At 50.0% G+C, this 12,443-nt stretch overlaps 1 protein-coding gene across 1 annotated transcript in view; it reads left to right on the forward strand.

The window, feature by feature from the left end:
• Positions 1–12,443, forward strand: part of LOC145361577 (ankyrin repeat and fibronectin type-III domain-containing protein 1-like) — a 109,527-nt gene that overhangs the window by 67,383 nt on the left and 29,701 nt on the right. The window contains exons 9-12 of the mRNA XM_080217416.1: positions 4,644–4,734; positions 7,122–7,229; positions 8,856–8,955; positions 10,328–10,460. Coding sequence (XP_080073542.1) covers positions 4,644–4,734; positions 7,122–7,229; positions 8,856–8,955; positions 10,328–10,460 — 432 coding nt within the window. The remainder of the gene's footprint in view (positions 1–4,643; positions 4,735–7,121; positions 7,230–8,855; positions 8,956–10,327; positions 10,461–12,443) is intronic.

Raw genomic sequence — 12,443 nt, forward strand, 5'->3', positions numbered from 1 at the left:
GCCTGGCTGGGATTGTCGTCGGTGCAGGCTCGATGGGCCGAATGGTCTCCTTCTGCACTGTAGGTGTTCTATGACTTAATTATCTTGTTCTCAGTTCTCGTACCAAGAAATTCCCTGTACTACCTCCTCCAGCCACCGTCTGTGTGGCTGGCAACACTGCAAGATGGGACTTCCTCCTGAGTGAGGGGCAGAAGCCCAACCATAAGCCAATCAACGAGTGTAGTGTGACTGCTAAAGCTGACAGGGATGTGATCCCATGGGAACATGGTGTGTTTGTGGGATTGGGTGGCTGATACCATGAGGTTTAACCTCCAGAGTTATGGTTGATCTAAAGGATTTGTTTCCATGTTGTAATCTCCATGTACGGTACGGTGGCACACCGGGCGACAAGGTGGCACAGTGGTTGGCACTGCTGCTTCACAGGAACCTGGGTTCGATTCCCAGCTTGGGTCACTGTCTGTGCAGAGTTTGCACATCCTCCTTGTGTCTGCGTGGGTTTCCTCCGGGTGCTCCGGTTTCCTCCCACAAAGATGTGCGGGTTAGGTTGATTGGCCGTGCTAAAAATTGCCCCTTAGAGTCCTGAGATGCGTAGGTTAGAGGGATTAGCGGGTAAATGTGTAGGGATATGGGGGTAGAGCCTGGGTGGGATTGTGATCAGTACAGACTCAGTGGGCCGAATGGCCTCTTCCTGCACTGTAGGGATTCTATGTAATATGCAATCTTACTGAGAACAGCCAGACCACTCAATACCTGGCCTCATTACACAGAACATAGAACCCTACAGTGCAGAAAGAGGCCCTTTGGCCCATCGAGTCTGTACCGATCACAATCCCACCCAGGCCCTATCCCCATATCCCTACATATTATACCCACTAATCCCTCTAACCTATGCATCCCTGGATACTAAGGGGCAATTTCTTAGCATGGCCAATCAACCTAACCCGCACATCTTTGGACTGTGGGAGGAAACCCAGGCAGACACGAGGAGAATGTGCAAACTCCACACAGACAGTGACCCGAGCCGGGAATCAAACCCAGGACCCTGGAGCTGTGAAACAGCAGTGCTAACCACTGTGCCACCGTGCCACCCAAAAACCCCAACTCAAATTCCACCATCTGCCATGGCGGGATTCGAACCTGGGTCCCCAGAACATTAGCTGAGTTTCTGGATTAATAGTCTGCTGCTAATACCACTAGACCATCGCCTCCACCTCACAGCCTTGGTCCAAACAGAGACAGAAGAGCTGAATTCCTGAGGTGAGAGTGACTGCCATGGCTATTGAGGCAGCATCTGACCGAGTGTAGCCTCAAAGAGCCCCAGCAAAACTGAAGTCAGATCAGGAGGAATATTCTCAACCAAACAATTTGGTTCTGGTTGTTCGGAGTGAGTCACGGTTATTCCTTCCTCTTTTTCCTGCCTGTCTTTTCCAAATGTTGTGCACTCTGCAATATTCATCCCCCAACCTTGTTCACCCAGTAGCCATGCCCGCGTAATGGTGAGTAACTCGGAATCTGACTATCTCTATTTGTGCTACTAGTTCACAGAACCTTCATAGGATATGTACAGTGCAAAAATGAGGCTGTTCGGCCCAACAAGACTGCACCGACAACAATTGCACTCAGGCCCTATCCCTGTAATCCCACATAGATCATACAATCCATACAGTGCAGCAGGAGGGCCCATCGAATCTGCACCGACCACGATCCCACCCAGGACCTATTCCCGTAATCCCCCACTTGGAGTACTGTGCTCAGTTCTGGTCGCCTTGTTACAGGAAGGATGTGAAAGCCATTGAGAGGGTGCAGAGGAGATTTACAAGGATGTTACCTGGATTGGGTGGCATGCCTTATGAGGATAGGTTGAGAGAGCTCAAAGGATGAGAGGTGACCTGATAGAGGTGTATAAGATGATGAGAGGTATAGATCGAGTGGATTCTCAGAGGCTTTTTCCCAGGGCTGAAATGGCTGCCACAAGAGGACACAGGTTTAAGGTGCTGGACCACAAAATGGTAAAGCCAACCCATCTGTAATGCTGTAGTTTGTGTCGCACACAGAGTTTGGCTTTGCTTATTTTTCAGTAGCAGTATATTTGAGAGTGTGGATGATATTGATGAACTCGGCAAGCCTTCCTGTTGTGGTTTCTGATGTGCCTCTGACACTGCTTTTCAAACACTCCGATCCATCTGTCACAGAGAGAGAGAGATGTCAGTGCCTCGGAGGCACTGTGAGACCGTGGCTGTGTCTGGGAGTCCAGATAAAGTGACTACAAGGATATCTGCTTATCAGAGCCTGGGATAAGATTTACGATAATAACCTCACTCTACTGGGATGACTTTTTCTTTCGTGAATTCTCCCAAAGAATTCTAATTGTTGGAGAACCGGTAAGGTTCCCACGAGGTGGTTTTAGAGAATCATAGCTGAATCCCGACAGTGCAGGAGGAGGCCATTCAGCCCATCTACACCGACCACAATCCCACCCAGGCCCCATCCTCGTAACCCCATGCATTCACCCTAGCTAGCCCCTCGACACTAAGGGTCAATTTAGCATGGCCAATCCACCTAACCCACACATCTTTGGAGTGTGGGAGGAAACCGGAGCACCTGGAGGAAACCCACGCAGACACAGGGAGAACGTGCAAACTCCACACAGACAGAGACAGTCACCCAAGCCGAGATTCGAACCCAGGTCGCTGGCGCTGTGAGGTTAACCACTGTGCTGCCCTGGTGCGATTCAGTTCACAATTCACCCACACTTAGACAACTCTACGCACACCCCACCCTCCCCCACCTCACAGGCTAAAACCCACCACCATTCACTGCCATCAAGCCCCCATCACCCCCCCCCCACAATTTGTTGGCATCAGGCACCTCCCACCCACAAATGAGCGACACCCCACTGTGGGGTCACCCCCCTTTCAGGCTCTGCACGCATTTCAGCCATCCCCCAAGTCTGCCCCCCCCCCCAACCCCGTTTTGGGCTCGAAAGCTTGTGGCCTTTGCTACAAATAAACTTGTTAAGCTGGTGTTGTGGGGTTTCTTTCTGTTTTACCCCGGACAGTGTCAGGGCACTACCCAGCACACAATCATTTCCCCAACCTCCCCCCCCTCCCCCGGCTGGTGTCTTTAATGGTTTCTGAACCCCTCTCCCAGCCAGGCGCAGCCATCAAGACAGGTCTCCGTTTGTGGAAGTCAGTAACGATTCACCGGGTTCCCTCTGCGCCCGAGGGTTAGAGAATTGTGGGGACCAATAGAATTTGTCTCCAAACCAACAGAGCTTATTTAAACTAATACTGACATATGCTAACCTGGTTTGCACCCGCGCGGGACGTGAACCGGATTACATTGGGGAATGGGAAGATGTCAAAAGGTGCTATGGCATCTCCCCCATCATTCTCCCCCACCTAGTGGGATTGGTGCGGGGCTGAAAAACCACTCCCATCACGTGATCTTCTGGACAGTTTTGGTGAGGGGGGGTCTCCAGTTTATAACATTGGCAGGGACAGGATGGGGGAGGGGGGGTGGGGGCGACAATCGATCTTTAGTGCCTTTCAGTCCAAGTGGGGGAAGTAGGAGAGGAATTTAATCCAGACCCTCGCAGCAGTCGTGCCGATTTAATGGCAGGAGAAGCTGAGCTCTGGTTTCCTGGGGTTGGGAAAGCCTTCACGAAGGCTGGAGGTGGGAATGGGTCGATGCTGGAATCTGTGTCTGCTTGTGGCAGGATTTCGGTAGACTCATTAGTGCCTATGTTTGAGCCCGCTGGAGTTAAGGGGTTAACTGGGAGGCACACGGCTTTCCCATGTCTCCTGAAGGCCACCTGGAAAATCCGATTGGATTTCCCAACAGCCTCATTGTTGGGCACTCTGTGCCCAATCGGGGAACCTGGCGTTGGGAAGGTACGAGGGGGGTGCGGAAAGTCAGTGCCCTTGTATTCCCCTTAACACCCCTCCCTCTGTACAAACCCCTCACCCGACAACCCCCATCACTCAGCAGAGTCCAGTGATGATCCCTGGTGAAGTCAGGTTGTTTGCTCTCAGTGACAGTCAGTGGGAATCTGGAACCCAGGCGGATTACCAGCCCTCCACAGACTTGTGTGCTCGGCTGAAAGCACCGGGAGCCGCGTAACGCTTAGAACCATAGAACATTACAGCTCAGAAACAGGCCTTTTGGCCCTTCTTGTCTGTGCCGAACCATTTTTTGCCTAATCCTACTGACCTGCACTTGAACCATATCCCTCCACACCCCTCTCATCCATGAACCCGTCCAAGTTTTTCTTAAATGTTAAAAGTGACCCCGCATTTATCCGACAGCTCATTCCACACTCCCACCACTCTGCGTGAAGGAGCCCCCCCTAATATTCCCTTTAAACTTTTCTCCTTTCACTCTTAACCCATGCCCTCTGGTTTTTTCTCCCCGAGCCTCAGTGGAAAAAACCTGCTTGCATTCACCCTATCTATACCCATCAAAATCTTATACACCTCCATCAAATCTCCCTTCATTCTTCTACGCTCCAGGGCATAAAGTTCTAACCTATTCAATCTCTCTCTGTAACTCAGCTTCCCAAGTCCCGGCAACATCCTCGTGAACCTTCTGTGCACTCTTTCACCCTTATTTACAGCTTACCCTGTTCTCTCTCTTGTCCTCAGGGGACTCTCTACTACGTGCGTGTTTCAGCTTACAACGCGAAAGGCTGGGGACCACCCAAGGTATCGACTCCCCCCTGTGCTCATCCGTCCAGTAAGTATTGCGATTATTGTCCGATTCAGCTCAGCAAGAGAGGTTTGCATTTATATATCGCCTTTCACAAAACGCTTAACGTGTCAATGATACGTTGTGACATTGGAAATGCACTCAATTTGTGCACAGCAAGCTCCCACACACAATGTGGCGATGAGCAAATAATGTTTTCACGTGTTGATTCTGGAATCAGTGTTGGCCAGGTTATTGGGGAGTGACTCCTTTGCAAAACAGTTTCGAGAAATATTCTGTCTTACTCGAAAGCTGACGCCTCTGACCGTGCGGCACCCCCTCAGTACCGCACTGGGGTTTTGGAGCTAGATGTTTGTGGCTGGTGTGAGTCTCCAACCCGCAGCATTCTGACTCAGAGATGAGGAGTGAGACCCACCAAGCAGCGCAATTCACTCCGCGTTCAGAGTCAGTATTTTGAGTACGGGGGGGGGGGGCGGTTGTATTTTGTGATTAAAGTAGTGGGGGTAGAATTAATTCTGGTGGGCAGCAGGAAGTATCAACTCAGCTTCCTGTCAGTAGATGGCACTACCAGCGGGGGTATTTGGGGTGCTTGGGGTTTCAGAGATTTACCACCTGCTTTACTCTGCCATCTTGACAAATTTCTACCCTCCCAAATCTTTATTGTGAAATTATTATTTTTTTGTCTTTAACTCCCCCACCCTGCAGATGATCCAGGTAAAGTCAAGGAGTCGGATTTTACACAGGGACAAGCTGTGGGTGCCATTCCCGGCAGCCACCCACCTGCTCCCCACGGGCCCAGTCGAGAGCCTTAAGTAGCTACGTCAAACATAGAATGTAGAACATTACAGCACAGTACAGGCCCTTCGACCCTCGATGTTGCGCTGACCTGTGCAACCAATCCAAAGCCCATCTAACCTATACTGTTCCAATATCATCCATATGTTTATCCAATGCCATTTAAATGCCCTTAATGTCGGCGAGTCCACTACTGTTTCAGGCAGGGCATTCCACGCTCTTACTACTCTGAGTAAAGAACCTACCTCTGACATCTGTCTTATGTCTATCACCCTCAAATTTAAAGCAATATCCCTTCGTGTAGCCATCACCATCTGAGGAAAAAGGCTCTCACTGTCCACCCTACCTAATCTTCTGATCATCTTATATGCCTCTGTTAAGTCATCTCTTAACTTTCTTCTCTCTAATGAAAACAGCCTCAAGTCCCTCAGCCTTTCCGCATAAGACCTTCCCACCACACCAGGCAACATCCTGGCAAATCTCCTCTGCACCCTTTCCAATGCTTCCGCATCTTTCTTATAATACCTCCGTATTTTCTGCAATAGCTTACCGTGGGGAACCTTATCAAATGCTTTCCTGAAATCCATACACACCACGTCAACTGCTTTACCCTCATCCACCTCCTTGGTCACCTTCTCAAAGAACTCAATAAGGTTTGTGAGGCATGACCTACCCTTCACAAAACCGTGCTGACTATCCCTAATCAAATTATTCCTTTCTAGATGATTATAAGTCCAATTTCTTATAATCCTTTCCAAAACTTTGCCCACAACAGAAGCAAGACTCACTGGTCAATAATTTCCAGGGTTGTCTCTACTCCCCTTCTTGAACAAGGCTTCATCCTCCCACAGCTGCAATTTAACCAGAATCGGGGGAGGTTCACGCCAAGCGTGAAGCTGTACAAACTTCCACTGCTTGGGCTGGCGGCAGGTCAAGGTTGGATGGGATAAGGAACCGGCTCTATGGCCCTACAGCCCAACTCTACACCCCACCATGATTTCCCAACTCGGTTTCCCCTCCTTCCTCTGCCCTGTCTATCAGTGCCCCACCCCCGACCCCAGCCCCTCACCTCCACCCCCACTTGCCAGGGCCCAGAGTAATCCAGGACAGACCTTAAAGTCCAGCTCCTTTGCTGGTACGTAGTTTCTTCAGGACTCTCTGCAGTCCCGTAGAACCACATCCTTACAGTGCAAAAGGAGGCCATTTGGCCCATGAGGTCTGCACCAGCTCTCCGAAAAAGCATTCCACATACCTTGCCCTATCCCCATAACCCCGTGCGTGGCCAATCCACCGAATCTATGCATCCATGGAATATGGGAGGAAACCGGCGCACCTGGAGGAAACCCTCGCAGACATGGGGAGAATGTACAAACACCACACAGTCACCCAAGGCCAGAATTGAACCGGTGTCCCTGGCACTGAGAGGCAGCAGTGCTAACCACTGTATGCAGTGACCACAGCAGCTCTCGGAGGCCAGAATTCCTTCCCAGATGGGGGAGGTAGAAAGCCCACCTCAATCCCACTAACAGCCTGTATCTACAGCAAAGCTTGTATTCTAAAAGCTGAGAGTTCTCTGGAGATGTATGGATGTTTGATTGCGTCCTCTGGTCCTCGTGCAGGTTGGAAGGAGTGCAGTGATGTTAAGCTGAGGCAGAAGGACCAAAGCCATGCAGTGCAGCAGATTCTGGACCAGATCAAGGCTCCCCGGCACCGCAGCTTCTTCTTGGGTCAGTGCAGAGAACTGAAACTTCCTCATTGCTCGTGGCCGACCCTCCCCTACCGCCGAACCCGACACCTCATCAGTTGGGTCAGATCAGCAGGCCCAGTTAGCCGAATACATTGTTACTTTGGTACAAAATAAAACCTTTGCAGAGCAGCAGACTGACAGGTATGGACAGTTAGACTTCACGGGGTAGTTTATCCCTACTGAAGACTATCCCCCGGGGAGTTTATTGGGGAACTACATTGCCCCCTGTGGCTCTGGTAAGTGTGACCTCCGGCCTGAGCTGAACTAGTCAGTTATCAGCCAAGCTCAAAATTGTCCCCAGCACGAAAACATTTCCTTTGAGGACGTTTTATTGCTGACCCACACACCTGATTGGCCTATGGACATTCGCGCCTGCTTTTCAATTCTTTATTCTTTTAAAAGATTATTTATTAGGCACAAGTAGGCTTAGAACATAGAATCCTACAGTGCAGAAGGAGGCCATTCGGCCCATTGAGTCATCACCGACCACGATCCCACCTAAGCCCTATCCCCACAACCCATTCATTTGCCCCAGCTAGTTCCCCAACACTAAGGGGCAATTTACCACGGCCAATCCACCTAACCCGCACATCTTTGGACTGTGGGAGGAAACCAGAGCACCTGGAGGAAACCCACGCAGACACGGGGAGAATGTGCAGACTCCACACAGACAGTGACCAAAGCAGGGAATCGAACCCAGGTCCCTGGCGCTGTGAGGCAGCAATGCTAACCCACTGTGCTGCTGTGCCGCCCGTTAACAATGCAATGAAGTTAATGTGAGAAAGTAGATAGAGAGGTGGATGGGTTTAGTTTTTTAAAGTTTAGAAGTTTATTTATTAGTGTCACAAGTAGGCTTACATTAACGCTGCAATGAAGTTACTGTGAAAAATCCCCTAGTTGCCACACTCTGGCACCTGTTCGGGTTACACTGAGGGAGAATTTAGCACGGTCAATGCACCCCAACTAGCTCGTCTTTCGGACTGTGGGAGGAGACCGGAGCACCCGGAGGAAACCCACGCAGACACAGGGAGAACGTGCAGACTCTGCACAGACAGTGACCCAAGCCGAGAATCGAACCTGGGTCATAGAAATCCTACAGTCCAGGAGGAGACCATTCGACCTATCGAGTCTGCACCGACCACAATCCCACCCAGGCCCTATCCCCATAACCCCATGCAGTTACCCTAGCTAGTCCCCTTGACACTAAAGGGCAATTTAATGTGGCCAATACACCTAACCTGCACACCTTTGGACTATGGGAGGAAACCCACGCAGACACAGGGAGAACGTGCAGACTCCACACAGACAGTGACCCAAGCCAGGAATCAAACATGAGTCCCTGGCACTGTGAGGCAGCAGTGCTAACCCACTGTGCCACCCTAGAACCAAAGGGAAGGTCTGGGGTAGGGTAGAGATTAAATAAGGTATTGTGGAACCAAGGACACAAAAAAGAAACACAGCATTGGTCCAGAGGGATTGTTAATGATAGAATTATGAGGCTACGTGCTTCCTACTCCTTTTTTTAAGTATATGATCTGTCACGGGCCACTTTTAGCCGTGCGTTGACAAGAAGTCCCGTGTTAAACTACCATGTAATCTCTTCCAGAAACATGCACAGTCCACACGCCCAGTAAGAAGCTCTCTGTCTCTCGCAGCCTCAAGTACCTCTTCCAAAACACAAGCAAGTTTGTCAAGACTCTGCAGAGGTGAGTGCGGCCACTGTTCCCCTCTTCACCCATAACGCCTGCTCGCTATTCACTGGTTACCATTGGGCAAATGATCAGGAAGCAAGGTGAGGAATTGGATGAATGGGATGAGGAGTTGGGGGAGGTGGAGGCAGAAGCGAGGTGGTTTGAGCCTTCTGGAAAATACGCGTGGTGAGACAGGTCAGGCTTGGTCAATTCTAAAAATAAAGCAATCAAATAGGTCTACAAGAACATTTTCCTCCCATGGAAAGTATCACTAATCCCATTGCTTGGGTTCTTTTACCTGTGTGAAGTGGATTGAGATTTTTCAGAGCCCGTTTCACAGAGCGAATAAGGGTGGAAAAGTGGGTAGCACTGCTGCCTCACTGCACCAGGGACCCGGGTTCGATTCCCAGCTTGGGTCACTGTTTGCACGTTCTCCCCGTGTCTGCATGGGTTTCCTCCGGGTGCTCCGGTTTCCTCCCACAGTCCGAGGAGGTTAGGTAGATTGGCCAATGCTAAATTGTCCCTTAGTATCAGGGGGACTAGCTAGGGTAAATACATGGTATTATGGGAATAGGACTTGGGTGGGATTGTGGTCAGTGCAGATTTGATGGGCCGAATGGCCTCCTTCTGCACTGTGGGGATTCTACGATGATAGAGTCTTCCATCCTATTGGTCTGGGGTGGATTGAAAATCAAGTCCCAGAGATAAGCGTGGCAATCTTAACCTAAACTGACGAGATCGGGTGCGATAAGAGAAATATTTGCGGAGGCTGGAATCTGAAACAGGAACAGGGGTCACTGGAAAATCTCAGCAGGTCTGGCAGCATCTGTAAGGAGAGAAAGCAGAGTTAGTATTTCCAATCCTTTGACTCTCCATCAGAACTGAAGAGAGGGAGGTTATAATCAGAAATAGGAGCAGAATCAGGCCATTCAGCCCATCGAGTCTGCCCCGCCGTGGGTGATAGGTTTCTCAATCCCATTCTCCAACCTTTTCCCTGTAATCTTTGATCCCCTTACCGACCAAGAACCCATCTCTCTCTGTCTTGAACGTGTTAGATTTTTAAACGTGGCAGTGAGAGACTGTAACAAGACGTAGCAACTTTATGGATAAGAGATAGACGGCTGGCGTGCTCCTTCTGCACTGTGGGGATTATAAAAAGCAGAACAAAAGGCTTGAGGTCAGCTTCAGTGACAAATCCTCAAATGGATTGCGGACACACCTGCTGCCACACTGTTGTTTCAGTATGAATTTTACACTCCTAATTCCCAGTTTTTAACCTAGTTTGTAAATCTCGGGACTGCCTGTGTTTGCTGTGGGTGGTTCCCTGGCTCTGAGGCCAGTTTGTGTGCTAGTGCCAGTCTGTAACGCCTTGTCCTTGTCTGTTTAGGGGCGTGTATTTGGCTGCCATTTTCTTCTATAAGGAGAACATCCTGGTGACAAGCGAGGATCAAATCCCGATCGTTGAGATCGACAGCTCCTGTTCCGGCTCCGACATGCAGGAATTCCTCTGGTTCTCGAAGGTATGAACTGGCTCTGGTCCGCTGACAGTGTGCGCCGCGCTCCTCAAAGCCTGGAGCACCTTTCCCAACACCTCATACAAATTGCCCCATTGGAAATGGGCTGAACACGTTTGCTCTTTTTTAAGCTTATTTATTAGTATCACACGTAAGGCTTACATTCGCACTGCAATGAAGTTACTGTGAAACTCCCCTAGTCGCCACCCTCCGGCGTCTGTTCAGGTCATTACACCCTATCCAGCACACCTTTCAGACTGTGGGAGGAAATCGGAGCACCCAGAGGAAACCCACGCAGACACGGGGAGAATGTGCAGACTCCACACAGACAGTGACCCAAGCCAGGAATCGAACCCAGGTCCCTGGCCCTGTGAGGCAGCAGTGCCAACCCACTGTGCCACCTTGGGATGTGGGTATTGCTGGCAAGGCCAACATTTTAGCCTATCCCTTGAGGACTGTTAAGAGCCTGGAGTCACATGTAGGCCAGACCAGGTAAGGACAGCAGATTTCCTCCTCTAAAGGACTTTAATGAACCAGATGGGTTTTTTCAATGAATGGCCATCATTACTGAGATATATTCAATCCCAGATTTTTCTTAAATGAATTGTATTTAAATGGAGGTAAGATTCAAACCGATATCCACAAAGCATTAGCTTGGTGTTCTGGATGACTGAATTAGTCCAGTGACATTACCACTACACTACCATACTGTCCCCCTCGCCCGGCCAACATCACAACTTGATTGGCACCCCATCCACCACAATATACATTCACCCCCTCCATCACCGACGCACAGTGGCACGGTGTGTACCATCTACAAGATGCACTGCAGCAACTCACCAAGGCTCCTTCGACAGCACCTTCCAAATATACCATAGAACCCTACAGTGCAGAAAGAGGCCCTTCGGCCCATCGAGTCTGCAGCGAACACAATCCCACCAAGGCCCTACCTCCATATCCCTACATATTATACCCACTAATCCCTCTAACCTACGCTACCCTGGACACTAAGGGGCAATTTCTTAGCACGGCCAGTCAACCTAACCCACACATCTTTGGACTGTGGGAGGAAACCGGAGCACCTGGAGGAAACCCATGCAGACACGAGGAGAATGTGCAAACTCCACACAGACAGTGACCCGAGCCAGGAATAGAACTCAGAATCGAGCCGAGAATCAAATCAAGTATGATGTGTACCATTTAGAATGACAAGGGCAGCAGATACATGGGGAACACCGCCACCTGGACATTCCTCTCCAAGCCGCTCACCATCCTGCCTTCGAACTAAATTGCTGTCCCTTCATTGTCATTGGGTCAACATACGCACTAGGAGCAGGTGTAAGCTATTAGGCCCCTACTCCGCCATTCAATAAGATCATGCCTGATCTCTTTGTGTTTGAAATTTCACATTTCCACCTCCTCATGATAATCTTTGATTCCCTAGCCTAACAAGAATCTATCTATCTCCGCCTTTAAAATATTCAGTGACTCTCCATCTCCACCGCCTTCTGAGGCAGAGAGTCCTCCCAGAGAAAAAAAATTCTCCTCAGCTCTGTCCCTACAAGGGCAACTCCTAATTTTAAAACAGTTCTGGACTCACCCACAAGAGGAAGCATCCCTTCCTCATCCGTCTTGTCAAGATCATTCAAGAGCTTGGCTGGCACAGTGATTAGCACGGCTGCCTCACAGCGCCAGGGACCCGGGTTTGATTCCGGACTTGGGTGACTATCCGTGCACAGTCTGCACATTCTCCCCGTGTCTGCGTGGGTTTCCTCTGGCTGCTCCGGTCTCCTCCCACAGTTCAAAGATGTATGGGTTAGATCGATTGGCCATGCTAAATTGACCCTCAGGGTAAGGGCAACAAGCAGCGTAAATATGTGGGTTTTGGGGGATAGGACCTGGCTGGGATTGTGGTCGGCACAGACTCAAGGGGCCAAATGGCCTCCTTTTGTACTGTAGGGATTTTATGATCTAAATACTTTCATCAAG

Source organism: Carcharhinus amblyrhynchos, chromosome 35, assembly GCF_965287045.1.
Source record: "Carcharhinus amblyrhynchos chromosome 35, sCarAmb.v2.hapA, whole genome shotgun sequence".
NCBI lineage: Eukaryota > Metazoa > Chordata > Chondrichthyes > Carcharhiniformes > Carcharhinidae > Carcharhinus > Carcharhinus amblyrhynchos.